This window comes from Typopeltis vanoorti, chromosome 1 (assembly GCF_054136105.1).
Source record: "Typopeltis vanoorti isolate ZY-2024b chromosome 1, IOZ_Tvanoo_1.0, whole genome shotgun sequence".
NCBI lineage: Eukaryota > Metazoa > Arthropoda > Arachnida > Uropygi > Thelyphonidae > Typopeltis > Typopeltis vanoorti.
The window spans coordinates 44359517-44376890 of NC_143549.1; the positions used below are offsets into that span (position 1 = coordinate 44359517).

The 17374-nt window shown below is 34.6% G+C and overlaps 1 protein-coding gene across 1 annotated transcript in view; it reads left to right on the forward strand.

Moving 5' to 3' along the window:
* EDTP (Egg-derived tyrosine phosphatase) overlaps nucleotides 1-17374 on the forward strand; it is a 451026-nt gene that overhangs the window by 144391 nt on the left and 289261 nt on the right. The window contains exon 4 of the mRNA XM_090399919.1: nucleotides 4365-4485. Within this exon, the coding sequence (XP_090256045.1) occupies nucleotides 4365-4485 (121 nt within the window). The remainder of the gene's footprint in view (nucleotides 1-4364; nucleotides 4486-17374) is intronic.

Here is a 17374-nt window from a genome sequence, read left to right on the forward strand (position 1 = left end):
CAATCTCATCCTCTACAGCTCTTAAGAAGGTTAATAGGTTTCTTCTTTCTCAACCATCATGTAAACCTTGCTTATGGCATTGATGTGCTATAGGTTCTGGTACCTCCCATGTTGGGATAAATATTTAAATACTCTCGCACAATTCTCTCAAATTGTGTCTTTAGTTTTTTGACATCTTTTGTCTCATCTAACAACTTTGCCCATTACTGAATTTGCTGGATTGTGTTCATTCACCTTTCTTGGTAAGTACTCATTGATTTTCTTAGTATTTGTCTTGTAAGGAATATTTTTCTGTTATAGTTAGAGGTAAAAAGTTTATTTTTCACTTGGTCAGACTATAATAGTTAAAGTAATAACTAAAATAAAGGTAGAAACTAGTCTGGGTAGTGGCCCTTCCCTTAATGCATAACATTATACATATCTGTAAGGAGATGTGTTTTGCATTATGGGAGATACTGAGATAGGAGTGTTGGTAGCTTGCTCCACCTTTACAAGGAGTCGCCTGGTGTTGTACCACTTTATCCCAGTCCTGAAGATACTTTCAGGTGCAAACTTTGTTTGCACACACTTGGATAAAGGATTAAACTAAATTTATTATAGTCTGACCAAGTGAAAAATAAACTTTTAACATCTTTCTCTAAATCCAGAATAATTTAATAAAAAGGTGGCACACCGTTTGCAGCTCCTATAGAAGGAGATGACCTTGCTAATGCTTCTGCCTTGGTATCTCCACTTGGGCCTGGCTCCCACTGAAGAGACCTCAATAAAGGTAGAAACTAGTCTGGGTAGTGGCCCTTCCCTTAATGCATAACATTATACATCTTCGCAAGGAGATGTGTTTTGCATTATGGGAGATACTGAGATAGGAGTGTTGGTAGCTTGCTCCACCTTTGCAAAGAGTCGCCTGGTGTGTCGTACCACTTTACCCCAGTCCTGAAGATACTTTCAGGCACAAACCTTGTTTGCACACACTTGGATAAAGGATTAAACTAAATTTATTATAGTTCAGAGGTAATCGATCTAAACAGAATGGATTCTGAAAGGTCTGCTCTTGCATAGATAGTTTTTACTCTAAAACTATTAATTGAAAAGCAAAGAGAATTACACATGGCCTTCAGTGATTATGAAAAAGCCTTTGATAAAATTAATAGACGTAAGTTTATTTAAAATATTAACTAATCTAAATATACCAAATCAGCTTCCTTAGTGTTACACGGTGATCAGCATTCATTTCAGAAATTATGGACTTTACAACCGTGTTATAAAGAACTATTTTTATTTCCTGATGTTTCAACCTTCATATTAAAGGTCATCTGGAATATATACAAGTACAAGCTGAGTTGCATTTCACACAGTAAGCTAAAGAAACAATGATTTGATCACTGGTTATTCTACTGGCATGATGTGAAAAAAAAATACGGATAAAATTACAAATTAATTATTTAGAAACTACATCAATGCTAAATTCTATTTAAGATAAAATGAGAGAAACATTCTTTCTTATAGATAGTTTTCTTACAGTAGCAATAATGTCCTATTTTTAACATTACAATTGTTATATTAGATTTAGGATTCTGGATTATCTACAGTCCTGTTTATAGTTAACTCTTAGGGAGAAAGGTTCCGTGGGTAGAATATGTGCCTTCCATATGCCTGGGATTTTTAGACCATCATTATTGTTCAGATTTGGGTGGTTGATAAGAATCTCACAGGCTTCTTTAAATTTGCATTCATACCATGTTTTGGTGTGATGTAAATAACTGGTGCTTTTCCAATCAATTCTATGTCAAGTGTTCAGGGCATGATCAGAAAGGCCAGCTTCACCATAGTTATTATATTTAATGTGTTGTTTGTTCCTTTTGTCTGATAGGAATTGTGCGTCCTGTTTCATCTATATATGGTAGATTACAGGTGCAATAAATATGGTATACTCGGGGTGGGCCAGTGGAGAGAGTGGGTCTTTGGATGAGTTGAGTAAGCTTTTTAATTTTGCAGGAGGTTTAAAGGTGGCTTTGAGGTTGTAATTTCTGTAGTATTTTGTTTATTTTATCTGATGTCCTTTAATGTAAGGAATGGTTATTTTGTTATGGTCATTCTGTTTAAATTGATTACCTCTGACTATAACAAAAATGTTCCTTACAAGACAAATAACAAGAACGTCAATGAACACAATCCAGCAAATTCTGTAATGGCAAAGTTGTTAGATGGGACAAAGATATCAAAAAAACTAAAGACTCGATTTGAGAGAATTTAAATATTTATCCCAACATCGGATGTACCAAAACCTGTAGCACATCAATGCCATGAGCAAGTTTTACAAGTTGAGAAAGACTAAACCTATTAACATTCTTCTTAAGAGCTGTAGAGGGTGAGATTGTTGTATTGTATTAGCTATATCAGAAGATCTACAGAGATCAGTAAAATCATTAAATGAAATTTCAGAACCATATAATATATGAATATCAAATGTAAAGACGAAAGTATAATGGCTTGCAAAGGAGAAAAATCCAATAAGAAGTAAAATAGTGACAGGTAATAAAATATTAGAACAATTAAATACTTTCACATACCTGGGATGCAATTTACCATATGAAGTTAGAAAAGATATAGACATTAAAATATCAAATTTTGTTTAAAGTAAATGGTTTAATAATGTATTTAAGCCAGCCTTGGTATAAAAACACTGCAGAATCAGACTGTAACATTCTGTCTAAATCAACTTTATTATATGGAAGTGAAACATGGACCATAAAGAAGAATGAAAAATGGATTCAAACAGCAGAAATGAAATTTCTCAGAAAACCAGCTGGGTATACCAAGTGGGACTAAAATAAATGAAATTTTATAATCCCTTAATATAAAACCTATTAGCCACTATATAAGTAAATATAGCCAAAAATGCTAGAAAATTTAAATCAAATGGACAATAGCAAACTGCCAGAAATGCTAAATGGAAAAGGAAGAATTGGAAGACCAAGAAAGCAATGGTATGAAACTGGAATAGGTCACGTGGTCTAAAATTCATTATAGGAGGAGGAAGAAGGATAATGAGAGGTTTCAGTACCAGAGTTAATAACAGTTCTTTTGTTGGCTGTATTCATTAGATGTTTCTTGTATCTTAAGGATTTTCAAGTTTTAGCTTTCACTGGATACATATTAGGACAAGAAAGCTTAGCCTTGAGTAGCACAGAAGAAATATGAAGTTTCTTGGCATCATTATTAGAGTATAGATAAGTTGCATTCAGTGTTATAGAGGAAATCAGGAATTTTCATTTCAAAAGGTAAGTCATGCTCTAGTGCAATATAGTACAGTAAGTGGATTGCAAGATGCAATTAAAAAAAACATATTTTTCAATCTTTTGAAAAAATACTTGTGCGTTTGAACAAATACTCAAAGCTGAAGCAACAGTGGGTTATAGTAGACTAATCTTAGAGTGTGATTGCTTCAATGAAGTGATTTTACAGGTAAAATGGCAAACTATATATATATATTTTTTTTTTTTTTATATCCTTACTTGTAAGATAAGATTATGAACAGATTTAAAAAAACCAAACATCATAATATCAATCAGATTTATGTCAATGCCAGTTTCTTTCACTTATGTAATCAACTTTGAGTAGCCAAACGTGATCTCTTCTTTAACATTAGCCACATCTCTAAGGTATAGGATGTAATTATTTCAGTCTTTGATATTTACCTAATAAATTTAATTCTAGTGAAGGCAGTCTTAGTCACTTTTTTTTTTTTTAATTCCTTGCTTATCTTAAAAGTGAAGGATTAAAATATAAAATAAGTTTATATAAAAATAATACCAAATTATATAAAATTGCAAAAAAAAAGCAAAAAAACTGACTATCAAGAAATTGATCACAACTGTATTAATGACTAGAGCAGTAAATTGAATTCTTCTCTACTGGGTGAAATTGTTAGCAGAGACGACAATATTATTGATGATACCTATTTTGATTCCATTTTCTGCATTCTGCCTAAAATCTCATAAAGAACGTATTCCTGTTGCAAACCTGTTTTTGACTATAGGATATCTATATCAGCAGAGATCCACTATTAGTTTGACATGGGAGTTATTTTCACCGCAGTTAGTTTTTTAAATTTCTTTTTCTGCATAATAGTTCTGTACTATTTTTCAAAATGTATGAATAGTGCTGTTTGCATAATCAGGATATTGATTATAGTGGTTAATAATCAGAATATTAACAGTAGTTAAATTAGATGACTTCAGAATCATTGCTGCTCATTATGAAGGAAAATATACATTGAACTCAGTGTGATCAATTTAGAAATGTTTTAAGTTGGAGATTTACACTAAAGTTTAGTTTATTAAGTAGAAAACTTGAATTTATAGATCTGGAAGTATATATGACACCTTAAGTGATCCATCCAAGCTCAGGGAGTTAATATTGAAAGCAAGAATAGCACGCTGCAGAGCAAGGTTTCCTTTTCCTGTAATACTCTTTGATGGGAAGGTAAGTCTTAACTTTCCTGTTTAACACATTTTAACTTTTTCTTAATTGTTTATTCTGAAATGGAGTTGTGAGATTTGAAATATGTATATTGTGGCCTGCTTTAGATTTTAAAATTTATCTTTCTTAAAATTAATATGTAAATAATGAATATGATCAAACCTTATTTATTTGAAACCTGGAATCAGAACATCAACTAATATTTATAAAACACATTTCTTATCCTTTGAAAGAAAATTTTATATCAAAATTCATGCCATTTTGATAAACTTCCCTGCATATTATTCAAATATTATCACGATTACCCTTCAGAGGACAATTTTGAATTGTTCCCTCATCTCTTCTGAGCCCATGTATGCCTATCACAGTACACTAGTCAGTTTGTCATCTTATCAAAAGACCTTCCTTATTGCTGCAAACCAGAGAGACGTAATTTGGTTGGTTGTCTACAAAGATAGAAAAATCAGTTGGAAGTTTTCCCCTTGGTTATACTATAAATTAAAGATACCAAGAAATTATATACTTGGTTTAATCCTTTTATCCAAGTGTAAGCAAACAAACTATGCTCCTTCTTGATTCTCTCCCAAGCTCTTCAGGAAAGACTAAGGGTTTGTCAGATAAGTGTCTATGTGCTGACAGTAAAAAGAAAACACGATTGAAATCTGATGCCAAAGAACAACAGAAAAGACTCATACTGGCTCGGATGTCACCCGGTCAAACAAGGTTCGCGTCCCCAATCGAGTAATCGGGGTTGGATCGAAAAATCAGTTACTGAAAACAAAGACAAAAAAATCAAACTCAGGCTTGTAAAGGATGGAATATCAATTGGTACATGGAATGTCTGTACACTCTGGGCAAGTGGAAAATTGCAGTTTCTTCAAGAAGAAATTAAGAAATACAGATGTGATATATTGGGTATTTCAGAAATGAGATGGACATTGTCAGGAGAATCAAATGGTGGAAGAGTTCTCTGGTCAGGAAATGAAAGTAAGCATGAAGCAGGCGTAGGTTTCCTGCTTGCAAGGCCTATCAGGCAATGATAGGATACAAACCAGTTAGTGAAAGAATAATGGTTGCAAGATTCAGTGCCCAACCATTTAATATCGCGACCATTCAAATATATGCGCCCACTGCAGAGAGTGCAGATGAAAACATTGAGAGATTTTACAGGGATCTACAACTAGAAATTGATGAGATGCTGAAGCAGATATACTCATTATTGGAAGAGACTGGAATGCAAAGATTGGCAAAAATAACACAGGATAGGAAAATTTGGATATGGAGAAAGAAATGAACGTGGAGAGATGCTTCTGGAATTTTTTCCACGGATAACAACCTGATGATTTGCAATACCAAATTCCAACAAAAAGATTGTCGTAAATGGACATATAATGCTCCTTTTCCCATCCTGTGTTATTTTTGGAGATTAGATTGGATTGGATTGGATTGGAGACTGGTTTGCCACTAGTCAAGGCACATGACAAGGGAACCCAATATCACCAATCATCTTCATCACACATCTGGGAAGAACACTAGATAAGATTAAAGAAGGTGGAGGCATTTTAATAAATGGCATGAGAATAAACTACCTCTGCTTTGCAGATAACATCATCCTGATTGAAGAAGATGCAGCAAGGCTGGAACAGACATTACAAACACTATACAGAAGGAAAAAGATATGGACTAAATGACAACTTTGAAAAAAACTAAAACAATGATATTTGGACAACAGGAGTTACTGAACAGAGTTATGATAGACAGATTTCAACTGGAAAATGTGGAGCACTTCACATATCTTGGATGCCACATGATGCATGATTTGGACTCCAAAAAAGAGAGAAAAATTAGAATAGCCAGAGCAACAACTATTTTAAAAGCCATGGACAAAATATGGAAGAGCTGAGCTATAAAGATGCAAACGAAACTGCACATTGTAGAAACCTGTCTGCATGCTCTATGGATGTGAGGCCTGGGTACTCCTAAGAGAATCTGAAAAGAGGAATATTAGCATTTGAGAGGAAGTGCTATAGAAAGATCTTGAGAATAAGCTGGATCCAGAAAGTGAACAGAGGAAATCTACAGACAAATACAACCAAAAGAAAACCTGATCCAGAAAATAATCAAAAGGAAACTGTCTCTTTGACCATATATGTAGAATGAACGATGAAAGGAAAATAAAAATGCTGCACTTTGGGATGATTTGAAAGAAAGAACAAAAAAGGAAGACCAAACAGAGAATGGGGTGATAACATTGTCAAATGGTGTGGAAACTCTATACACAAACTGAGTCATCTTGCACAAAATAGAATGCAATGGAAGAATCTTGTCAAGATGGCATCAGCCACCTACGGGCATTGGACCCATGGTTGTTGATGATGAAGCAAACAAGTTTATGTCTGGATTATTTTCAGGACTAGGGTGAGTCATATAAAGAAGCCAATGACCTCGCATCACTTGCCTTAATTTATAGTATAACCAATTGGAAAAACTTCTAACAACTTTTTCTAATCCAGAGTATTTTAATAATGAGGTGTTGACACTTTTTGGTAACTCGTATATGAAAATATGACTTCTGCAGTACTTCAATCTTAGTATCACCTCTGGGTCTGGTTCCCACTGATGAGACCTCAAAGGTCTAAACCAGTCTGGGTAGTGGTCCTTCCTATAATGCATAGCATTATACATCTCCACAAGAAGATGTGCTTTGCATTATGGGATACTAAAGCAAGTGATGTGAAGTTCGAGGTTCGCCAGTCCTGAAAATAGTTCAGGCACAAACTTTTTTGCTTACACTTAGATAAAGGATTAAACCAAGTATATAATTTCATGGTATCTTTAATTTATAGAAAAATCAGAACTTCTTGGCAGCTTCAGAAAGTTAGAGCAGTTGAAGAAAAGAAGAAAGCATATCGAAACTTGATGGCAAGTAAATTAGCCTGTATTCTGAGAGAATACAGCTAAAAATTAGCTGAACAAGTCACGGAAGACTTTAAGAATATAAAATATCAGGAAGTGGCAAAATTTTTTGGAGGCTATTGAAAATACTTTGAAATGGAGGAATGTACTATAAAGGAATCAGATGATAAGCGTGTAAAGATATTTAAATATCTTTCCATGATTTTTTTCTTTATGAAAGATGTTATTACAGGTTCTGGAGAATAGAATCTGTGGAGCTAATTTGAATTGCTAAAATGAAACAAGCAGTGATGAACAGTGGTAGGGAACCCTCAACAGGAATGAAATTAGGAATGCCTATCAATACTTGAGGTAGAAATAAGCTATCAAAAACTAAAAATGGACAAGCAGTTGAGGTAAATGATATTTGATCAGAAATACTCAAATATAGAGAGAGAGAGAGAGAGAAAAAATTTTGCAGTGGCTACACTGCATAATTCATAGGGAAGACCTAGTCGGAGAATCAAATGGGAGTAGAACTCTCATAGTATCCATTTATAAATAAGGGAAATAAAACTGAATGTGAGAATAAGAAGAATTTTCTTACTGAGTCCTCCTAGCAAGATTTATGCATGAATACACAAGTGGCTTAGAACAATTATGGGAAGGAAGCTTGGAGAAGACAAGCTGAATTCAGGCCAAATAGAAGTTGTCTGGATCAAATTTTCACTTTTAAGACAGATGGTTGAGAAATCATGAATATAACAAGAAATTAAAATTTTGCTGGAAAAGGCATATGTCAAGGTTCCAGAAGAGAAGCTGTTCAAAACACTAGTTATATGGAATAATTGTATTCTATGTATGCCTGCATTTACAACAGGCATACATAGAATACAGGGTCTGTATTTGAGTTGTAAGTCAACAGTTAGCCTGATGTTAAATCAGGTGTAAGACAGGATGCACATCATCTCAACTGTTATTCATCATCTATATATATATATACAGGGTGTTCGGGATAAATTTGACAGTTTCGTAAGGAAAAAGAAAATCTTCTTTGTATCTATTAAATTTAATGAATTGACAAAAAAAATTACAGGCAGAGTTAATTACAATACTATCAACAAGATTTACTCAAAATAACCACCATTAGCATCGATCACAGCTTCAATTCTGCTTCGGAACCTCGAACAAGCTGATGCTACAGTCTCCCTGGGAAGGGCCGCAAAAACTGTTTTAATTTTATCCATTAACTGGGCTTTTGTATTACTGGAAGTGCGATTGGTGTCTTTTTCAACTGCGCCCCATACAAAATAATCCATGGGGTTAAGGTCTGGGGAGTTTGGAGGCCAAACATTTGGACTGGTGAAGTCGTAGAAATTTTCAGACAACCATTTTTGACTTTTCCCAGAGGTGTGGCAAGGGGCCGAATCCTGCTGCCATACATACGGCCTACCATTGGCTACCCTTGTTATCCAGGGCTTGACTACAGTTAGCAACTCCACGAACAAAGCCCGAATTCCAATGCCAGGGTTCTTCAACACCTGTTCCTGCAGATTTGCGAGGAATTCTGTTGTACGAACGCAATCAGATCGTCTGCTAGGGATCTTTCTTCTTGCTACATCCTCGTAGTCACCATTGCAAGTCTCTATTTCATGCCTGATTGTTTTTACTGTATTCAGGGAGCATTGGGCAGCAGTCGTAATATCCTTATTTTGATGGCGGGCACGAATCATCATGATACAAGTTATTCTCTTCCATGATTCAGGTGGGTTCCAGCTATCCATCCTTTCTGACATCTTGTATATGAATGAAGAAGGGTCCAAACTTTTAAATGAAGAGAAGTGTGTGTTAATACATGTAACTTACGGAAAAATATAATTAATTATAAATATGTCAAATTTATCCCGAACACCCTGTGTATGTGTGTGTGTGTGTGTATGTATGTATGTGTGTATATATATATATATATATATATATCATATTATGAAGGAAAGTTGTATTAAACCTGATATCCAAATTGGAGATATTAATATCAGATCATTACTTCATGTAGATATTATACTTCTGAATAAATCCAGTATAAGTCTGCAGGATTCTCCAAGTAAATTGAATAACTGTTGTAATAAATTTGGCATGAAAACCAGCAATTAAAAGAAATAAAGATAGGCAGAAACAAGACATTGACTATATCCTGAATGGAGAATCTATAGGACAAGTGATATATTTCAGATATTTAGGCAATTTTTAATGAAGATGAGAAATTAAATATGGAAATAGACAACAGAATCAACAAAGCTGGTATGGTAGGAAGTCAGCTAAATAAACATATATGGAATAAGAGAAATTAGCCAAAATACCCTAAGCTAGCTGTATGCAAGAGTGTTAAAACCAATTTTAACTTATGGATCTGAGAGTTGGGTTTGAAACACTGGATCAGAGGCTGGAGACCACAGATATGAGTTCTGAGAAAGATTTGCAGAGTGAGCAGATGGCATCAGTGGCAATAATGTATTAAAAATGAGGCTATTAAGAAAGAACTTGACATTGTTAGAATTCAGGAATGTGTGTGCAGAGCTATCTCAGGTGGTATGGTCACTTAAACTGAATAGAGGAAAGGTTAGCAAACAAAGTGCTCCCTTTTGCTAGGATGGCAGAAGGACTAAGATCTAGATGGATGGATTGATGCAGTAAAAATGTGCCTTAGAGAAATGGATCTAATAATATTGAAGTCTTAACAGATTAATATAGAGTGTGGAATAAACTTCTTGCTAAGAAGTTAATAATGATGTAACTTTTCATGTAGTAATATCATGTCTGGTGCACTCCTGAGGATGCATGCTAGTAATTTCATAAGTTCTGTTCTGTAAAAATATGTTGAAAATATTATTTGTTAAAACTATATTCTGATGTACAAGACATAGCAGCAGTACTTACTTTTTGCTTTGACTAGTGAGGCTGATATGCCTAACCATGCCTCATGGTTAGTTACTGGTGGAAAGAGTTATCCAGATTTAGCAGCAATAAGAAGTGCTAAGATGTAGCTTTCTACATCATTGGAATTAAAATACCCATGCAAGTTTTTTTAATATTGAGTATGTGAAATAGTCTAGTGTAAATGAAACTTCATTGCATGACTTGAACATATCTATTCTGCCATTACTGAACATTACTGGAAACTTCTTTTTGCTGTTTGTAATATCCTGTTGTCATGATGTTGTTGTGCAGTTGCAAATCAGTGTATGTGTTACTGTGATGTGATGTGAGAGATAAAAACACATAACTTGCAACAATTTCCTTGCACACAATCACACAAGAAATTACTGTGCATACCTGTATCTTCAATATATTTTATTCTATTTTATTATATTAAACAACAATATTTATTTAAATTAAGGGGATATTAAATCCCACATTGTTTTAAAACCGAATAAGAAACTCAAAGATTGGAATCAGAGTTTCATGCCAAATATAGTAAACTATAAAGTATCGGTGACCACTAGCGTGAGCTAATTTAAATAATGTTTATATCGCTGAAATGAAGCTTATTAGCTCTTTATATTTAAGTAACTTGATGTTTGCACCTGTTTGGAAACTCGTATAGCAGAATATAAGTTCTTTTCGCTATACACTTTGGTATTAATTTGGTCTAGCTACTCACTGATGAAGCCTCAAAAAAGGCTGAAACCGCTCTGGGTAGTGACCTCCCACCATAATGTAATAACAGCATACATTTCCTAGGAAATGCGTTTTTACATTATGGAAAATACCTAAGAATAGCGATCAGAACTTTACTGACTTTGCTGCGAGTTCTCCGGTATTGTACTACGTACTAGGGTCACTTGCATTAGCTCACGCTAGTGGTTGCTGATACTTTATAGTTTACTATATTCGGCATGAAACTCTCTGATTCCAATCTTTGAGTTTCTTATTCGGTTTTAAAAACAATGTCGGATTTAATATCCCCTTAATTTAAATAATGTTTATCACCGAAATGAAGCTTATTAGCTCTTTATATTTAAACAACAATTTTATTTTAAACAACAGTTTTTACACATACACAAATTTGTTAATAAAATATATAAAAAAGACAACATTCGTATTCATGAATGTAGCATAGTGAAATATTCAACACAGGTCTGAGGATAGAACCTGTAAAACTAGGGGATAACATATTCAGCAACTTGTGCAAGTCATCAGGATTTGAATATATTAAACAAGTTAAATGAAAACTAAAGATGTTTACTGTCTTTAGAGGGTGGAAAAGGTATATACAGCAATTCCTCGATTAGTGCGCCTAATGCGTTCTTTAAAACATGCACATTAATCAAAAATGCACTAATCGAATATAATAACCTATGGGAAAAAGTACAATTCGTTCTTCAAATTTCTTTTTTGAACCTTAATTTTTTTTATAAAAGAATTAGGATATGTCTCAGGGTCTAGTTAAAGGAAAATCATGAAGCTGAAAGACGAAAACATATTCAGAATATAAATTTTATTATTCTACTTCTTAACAAAGAATTGAGCTAAGTTAGTTTGGCTGGTATTTTGTTTCTTTTTTTTTTTTTCATACAACCGACGGTATGGCCCTATTGCCTTTTCTACTCTTCTGCAAATTTTACTGCTTCTTTCTTCATCAGGGTCAGCCTCTAAGCATTGCTGCTTAAAAACTTCGATTGTACCAAAAATATTTTCAAATTGTTTCTGTGAAATCTCTTTTGGCTGATTATCAGTGGTTAAATTTTCTTCATATTCTCAGGATCTTCCTGCTGTGCATCTAAATTTAGCAGGTCTGAATCACTCAATTCTTCAGAATGAGATTTAATTAACTCATGGACGTTATCATTGAGGGGGAGAAAGAAATGAAGGATGTATGAATTGGTCGCCAACATGCAAAATAACGTGCTTTATAGATAAAAATTTCCCAACTGTTATACAAGCCAAATAGTTACCACTTTAAAATCTATTATCGGCATCGATTCTCCTTTTTGTGACATGCACAGAGGTGTCGAAGGGTCTAGAATCTGTGGGCATACTATAGCACAGTGCTTCCCAAACTTATGGAAGCCAAGGCCCTCTTTGGAAAAATTAAAATATTTCACGGCCCCCATCGGAAAAAAAAATCGTAAGATAGACATTATTATAATATTTATTGTATTTATATTCAAGATTTTGTGTTTCTTATCAATATCTTTGAAATGAAACTTATATGAATAAGCATATACAGGGTGTTCGGGATAAATTTGACAGTTTCGTAAGGAAAAAGAAAATCTTCTTTGTATCTATTAAATTTAATGAATTGACAAAAAAACATTACAGGCAGAGTTAATTACAATACTATCAACAAGATTTACTCAAAATAACCACCATTAGCATCGATCACAGCTTCAATTCTGCTTCGGAACCTCGAACAAGCTGATGCTACAGTCTCCCTGGGAAGGGCCGCAAAAACTGTTTTAATTTTATCCATTAACTGGGCTTTTGTATTACTGGAAGTGCGATTGGTGTCTTTTTCAACTGCGCCCCATACAAAATAATCCATGGGGTTAAGGTCTGGGGAGTTTGGAGGCCAAACATTTGGACTGGTGAAGTCGTAGAAATTTTCAGACAACCATTTTTGACTTTTCCCAGAGGTGTGGCAAGGGGCCGAATCCTGCTGCCATACATACGGCCTACCATTGGCTACCCTTGTTATCCAGGGCTTGACTACAGTTAGCAACTCCACGAACAAAGCCCGAATTCCAATGCTAGGGTTCTTCAACACCTGTTCCTGCAGATTTGCGAGGAATTCTGCTGTACGAACGCAATCAGATTGTCTGCTAGGGATCTTTCTTCTTGCTACATCCTCGTAGTCACCATTGCAAGTCTCTAGTTCATGCCTGATTGTTTTTACTGTATTCAGGGAGCATTGGGCAGCAGTCGTAATATCCTTATTTTGATGGCGGGCACGAATCATCATGATACAAGTTATTCTCTTCCATGATTCAGGTGGGTTCCAGCTATCCATCCTTTCTGACATCTTGTATATGAATGAAGAAGGGTCCAAACTTTTAAATGAAGAGAAGTGTGTGTTAATACATGTAACTTACGGAAAAATATAATTAATTATAAATATGTCAAATTTATCCCGAACACCCTGTATTTACTAATATTGGTTAATCACCAAAATACGCAAGAAGGAAAATTTATGAACCGACACCAATGTATGATTTTTTCCATTTAAAATATGAAAAAGAAATAATAAATAATAAAAATGAAATGCATTTCTTTTAAGATTTAAAAAAACCTACTTGGTCTTAAAACATTTTGAATTTTCATTATTTCAAGACCCCTCTCAACAAAACGTATGGGCCCCCAAGGGGGCCACGGCCCACAGTTTGGGAAGCGCTACTATAGCAGACATAAATTTTGGTGGGAAAAATTTGAAACATAGTGTACATGGAAGTAGTTTAGTATGCCATTAAAAATAACTTTGTAAAATGTTTTACATGGATAACTAAATGATTTCATTTAGTTATCTATTCTGGTGAGTGATTTTTTAAAATAGTTAGAAAATTTTTAAAATCTGTAACATTTATTTTTAAGATGTATATAGGTGCACTAATCGAATTTGGGTATCAAAAAAAAATGACTCGTTAATCAGGGGCACATTAATTGAGGGATTACTGTATTATAAATGTTTTATATTGTTCCCACTATGAAAGATTTTTATAAATCTATAATACATTTATATTGTGGTTAGATTAAGGGGTTTTTGTTTATTAATTTTATATATATATATATATATATATATATATATAAATTTTTTTTTTTTTTTTTTTTTAATTTAATTTTTACATAGTCTGAAAAAGTTTCATGTTCAGAGCAGAATTGTCAGGCCTTCAGTAAGTAGTGGTGGTGGCTTGAAGCTGGTTAATAAAATTTCTCTCATCTAAATACAATTGCAAACAAACATCCATGCCCACAGTAAGATTTGAACCTGAAGCCTGTTGGTTAGAGAGCAGATATGATAACCAGGCCAGCAGATTATTTTGAAAGATTGCTAAATAAAACAAGAAAAGATAGAACTGTAGTACAAAATATTCTGGAGACAAATGCAGTCATGAGTGTGTGTGTGTGTGTGTGTGTGTGTCGATACACAAAGTAGAAAAGGATATCAAATCCCTGAAATGACATCTGGCTTTGATAAAGCGATTTAACTGGAAGGCAGCCTCCACATCACCTTAAAGGAATGCAAAGAACTGACTGGGACTTCTGCCCTAATGTCCAATCCTCACTTTCACATGGTATATTCTTTCAGTAGGTATCCATATTCATTCGGTATTGAATGAATGAGAATCAGGTGCAATTTGGAACTTAACCAAATCAAATTATATAGCTTATAGCTATACAAATACATATGATGGTACATGATGAGATTTCATGTGGCCTTGGGTATTGAAGATGCTGATTAAAGAAGAACGATGAAAAGTCAACTACTGGAACAAAGTCCAACTCGATCGTCAGAAGAATAACAAACTCATCAGAAGAATTGAAGATGTAAACCATCAACAGAAGGAATATTGATGGAAAGGAAATCATATTGCAGAAGAACTGGAAAAGTCCCATGTGGACATGGTAATTCTTTGTCACATTATTATGACAAAGAAGACAAACAGCAGTGTTCTTTCTAAATAATTATAGGATTTTATAATTGGGTAACAACAATCAAGAAAAGGAATGAGTAGCAATAGCATTCAATGAAATGTGAAGATAAACTTCATCTGAATGCAATTTCATCATCAAATTCCTGACATGTACCTTCAAGGGGTGTACAGGATATTATGATGGTACTACATGAAGAACTTACTTCATTACTAACTTCCTATCAGCAATTTTCCTCTAAACCAATCTATCTGTCAAGACTCCAACATTATCAGATTTTATATTTCTGTCTTCGTAGGCACTTTTTACTGTATCAATCGACCTATAGCTTGGTCTTCCACTGGGTCTTTTTCCTGCCAGCCTAGCAGAGAACACTTGTTTTGCTAATCTTTCCTTTCTCATTCTGTTTAAGTGAACATACCACTTGAGATTAGCTTTGCTAACATATTCCTGGATGCTAACAATGTCAGGTTCTTTCCTAATATCCTAGTTTTTAATATGATATTGCCATTGATGTCATTTGTTCATCCCCCACCCCCCTCCAATCTTTCTTAGAACTCATATCTGTGGTCTCTAGTCTTTGGTCAAATGTTTTATTTCTAACCCAGCTCTCAGATCCACAAGTTAAAATTGGTTGGAACACTTGCCTTGTATGCAGCTAATTTAGTGTTTTGACTAATTTCTCTCTTACTCCATATAAATTTATTTAGTTGACTTCCTACCATACTGGCTTTGTTGATTCTGTTGTCAATTTCCATATTTAATTTACCATCTCCACTAAAAATTATGCCTAAGTAGCTGAAATGTTTTACTTGTTCTGTAGGTTCTCCATTCACAATGCAGTTGATATTTTCAATGTTTCTACTTATTTTTCATTTTCTTTGACTTGTCATTGCTGATTTTCATATCAGATTTATCACAACAGTTATTCAATTTAGTCGGGGAATCTTGCAGACTTGTACTGGATTTATTTAAAAGTATAATATCTACATAAAGAGCTGAGATTATCTCCAATTTTGATATCAGGTTTGATCCTACTTTCCTTCATATTGTGTTCCATATAGATAATGAATAACAGAGGGGATGATGTATTGGATTGGCAAACAAGTGTCTTCGGTTTTATGCGTTAGTACAAGTTTATGCTGCTTCGCCTGTCACTATTGTTGCGATACCATGCAACACTATTGCGCAGTTGAAAGGCAACATTTCACATAACCTTTCAGTGAATTTTCATTCGGCCTACTTCAGTTGTGTGTGTAACATTTTTAGAAATGGAAGGAAATAATGTACATTACCGGCATATTTTGCTTTTTTTATTTGAAAAAAGGCAAATGAGCTGCAGAGGCTCACAAAAAAAAAAATATGCAGCATATATGGGGATGGTGCCTTAACAGAACACATATGCCAAATGTGGTTTGCCAAATTCCCTTCTGGAGATTTCGACATCAGCGATGCTCCTCGCACCAGTTGCCCGACCAAGGTTGATTAGAGTGTTGTGAAGGATATTGTCAACAAAAATCCATCGCAAACAGTGCAGGAGATTGCTGCAGTACTGAACATATCCCATACAAGCGTTGAAAACCATTTGTACAAGCTGGGATATGTTTCAAAACTTAATGTTTGAGTGCTGCATGAATTGACTGAGGCCAATATGACTGCTCGCATATCCATTTGTGATTCGCTGCGACATCACCAAGAAAACAACCCATTTTTGAATCGGATGATTAAGGGAGATGAAAAATGGGCCGTGTATGATACCATGGTACATGAAAGATCATGGGGCACGAGCGAACCGCCACAAACAACCTCATAAGCGGGATTGCACCCAAAGAAGATCATGCTCTGTGTGGTGGGATTATAAAGGTGTTGTCCACTAAGAGGTGTTACTGTAAGTTGAATGATTGATTCAACTGTCTATTGCTCACAGTTAACGTGACTGGCCTATGCAATTAGCACAAAACGTCCTGCATTGGCAAATCAAAAGGAGTTGTCTTTCACCATGACAACGCCAGACCCCACACATTGGTAACAACCCAGAGTAAATTGTTACCTCTTGCTGGGATGTTTTGCCGCATCCTCAGTATTCACCGGACCTAGCACCTTCCAAGGGTCAAAGAGGAGGCTGTCAAAAGACACCTGGATCAGTTTTTCACCAGTAAACCTCAGGAGTTTTATGAACACGGCATAATGAAGTTGGTGGACAGATGGCAAGAGGTCATTACTGGCGAAAAACTGATCCAGGTGTATACTTGAATAAATCTTATCAGGAACACTCAGTAGGGAAATACCTCTGTAATCCTCACATAGTTTTTTATTTCCTTTTTTGTGTATGGGTACTATGAGAGCTCTACTC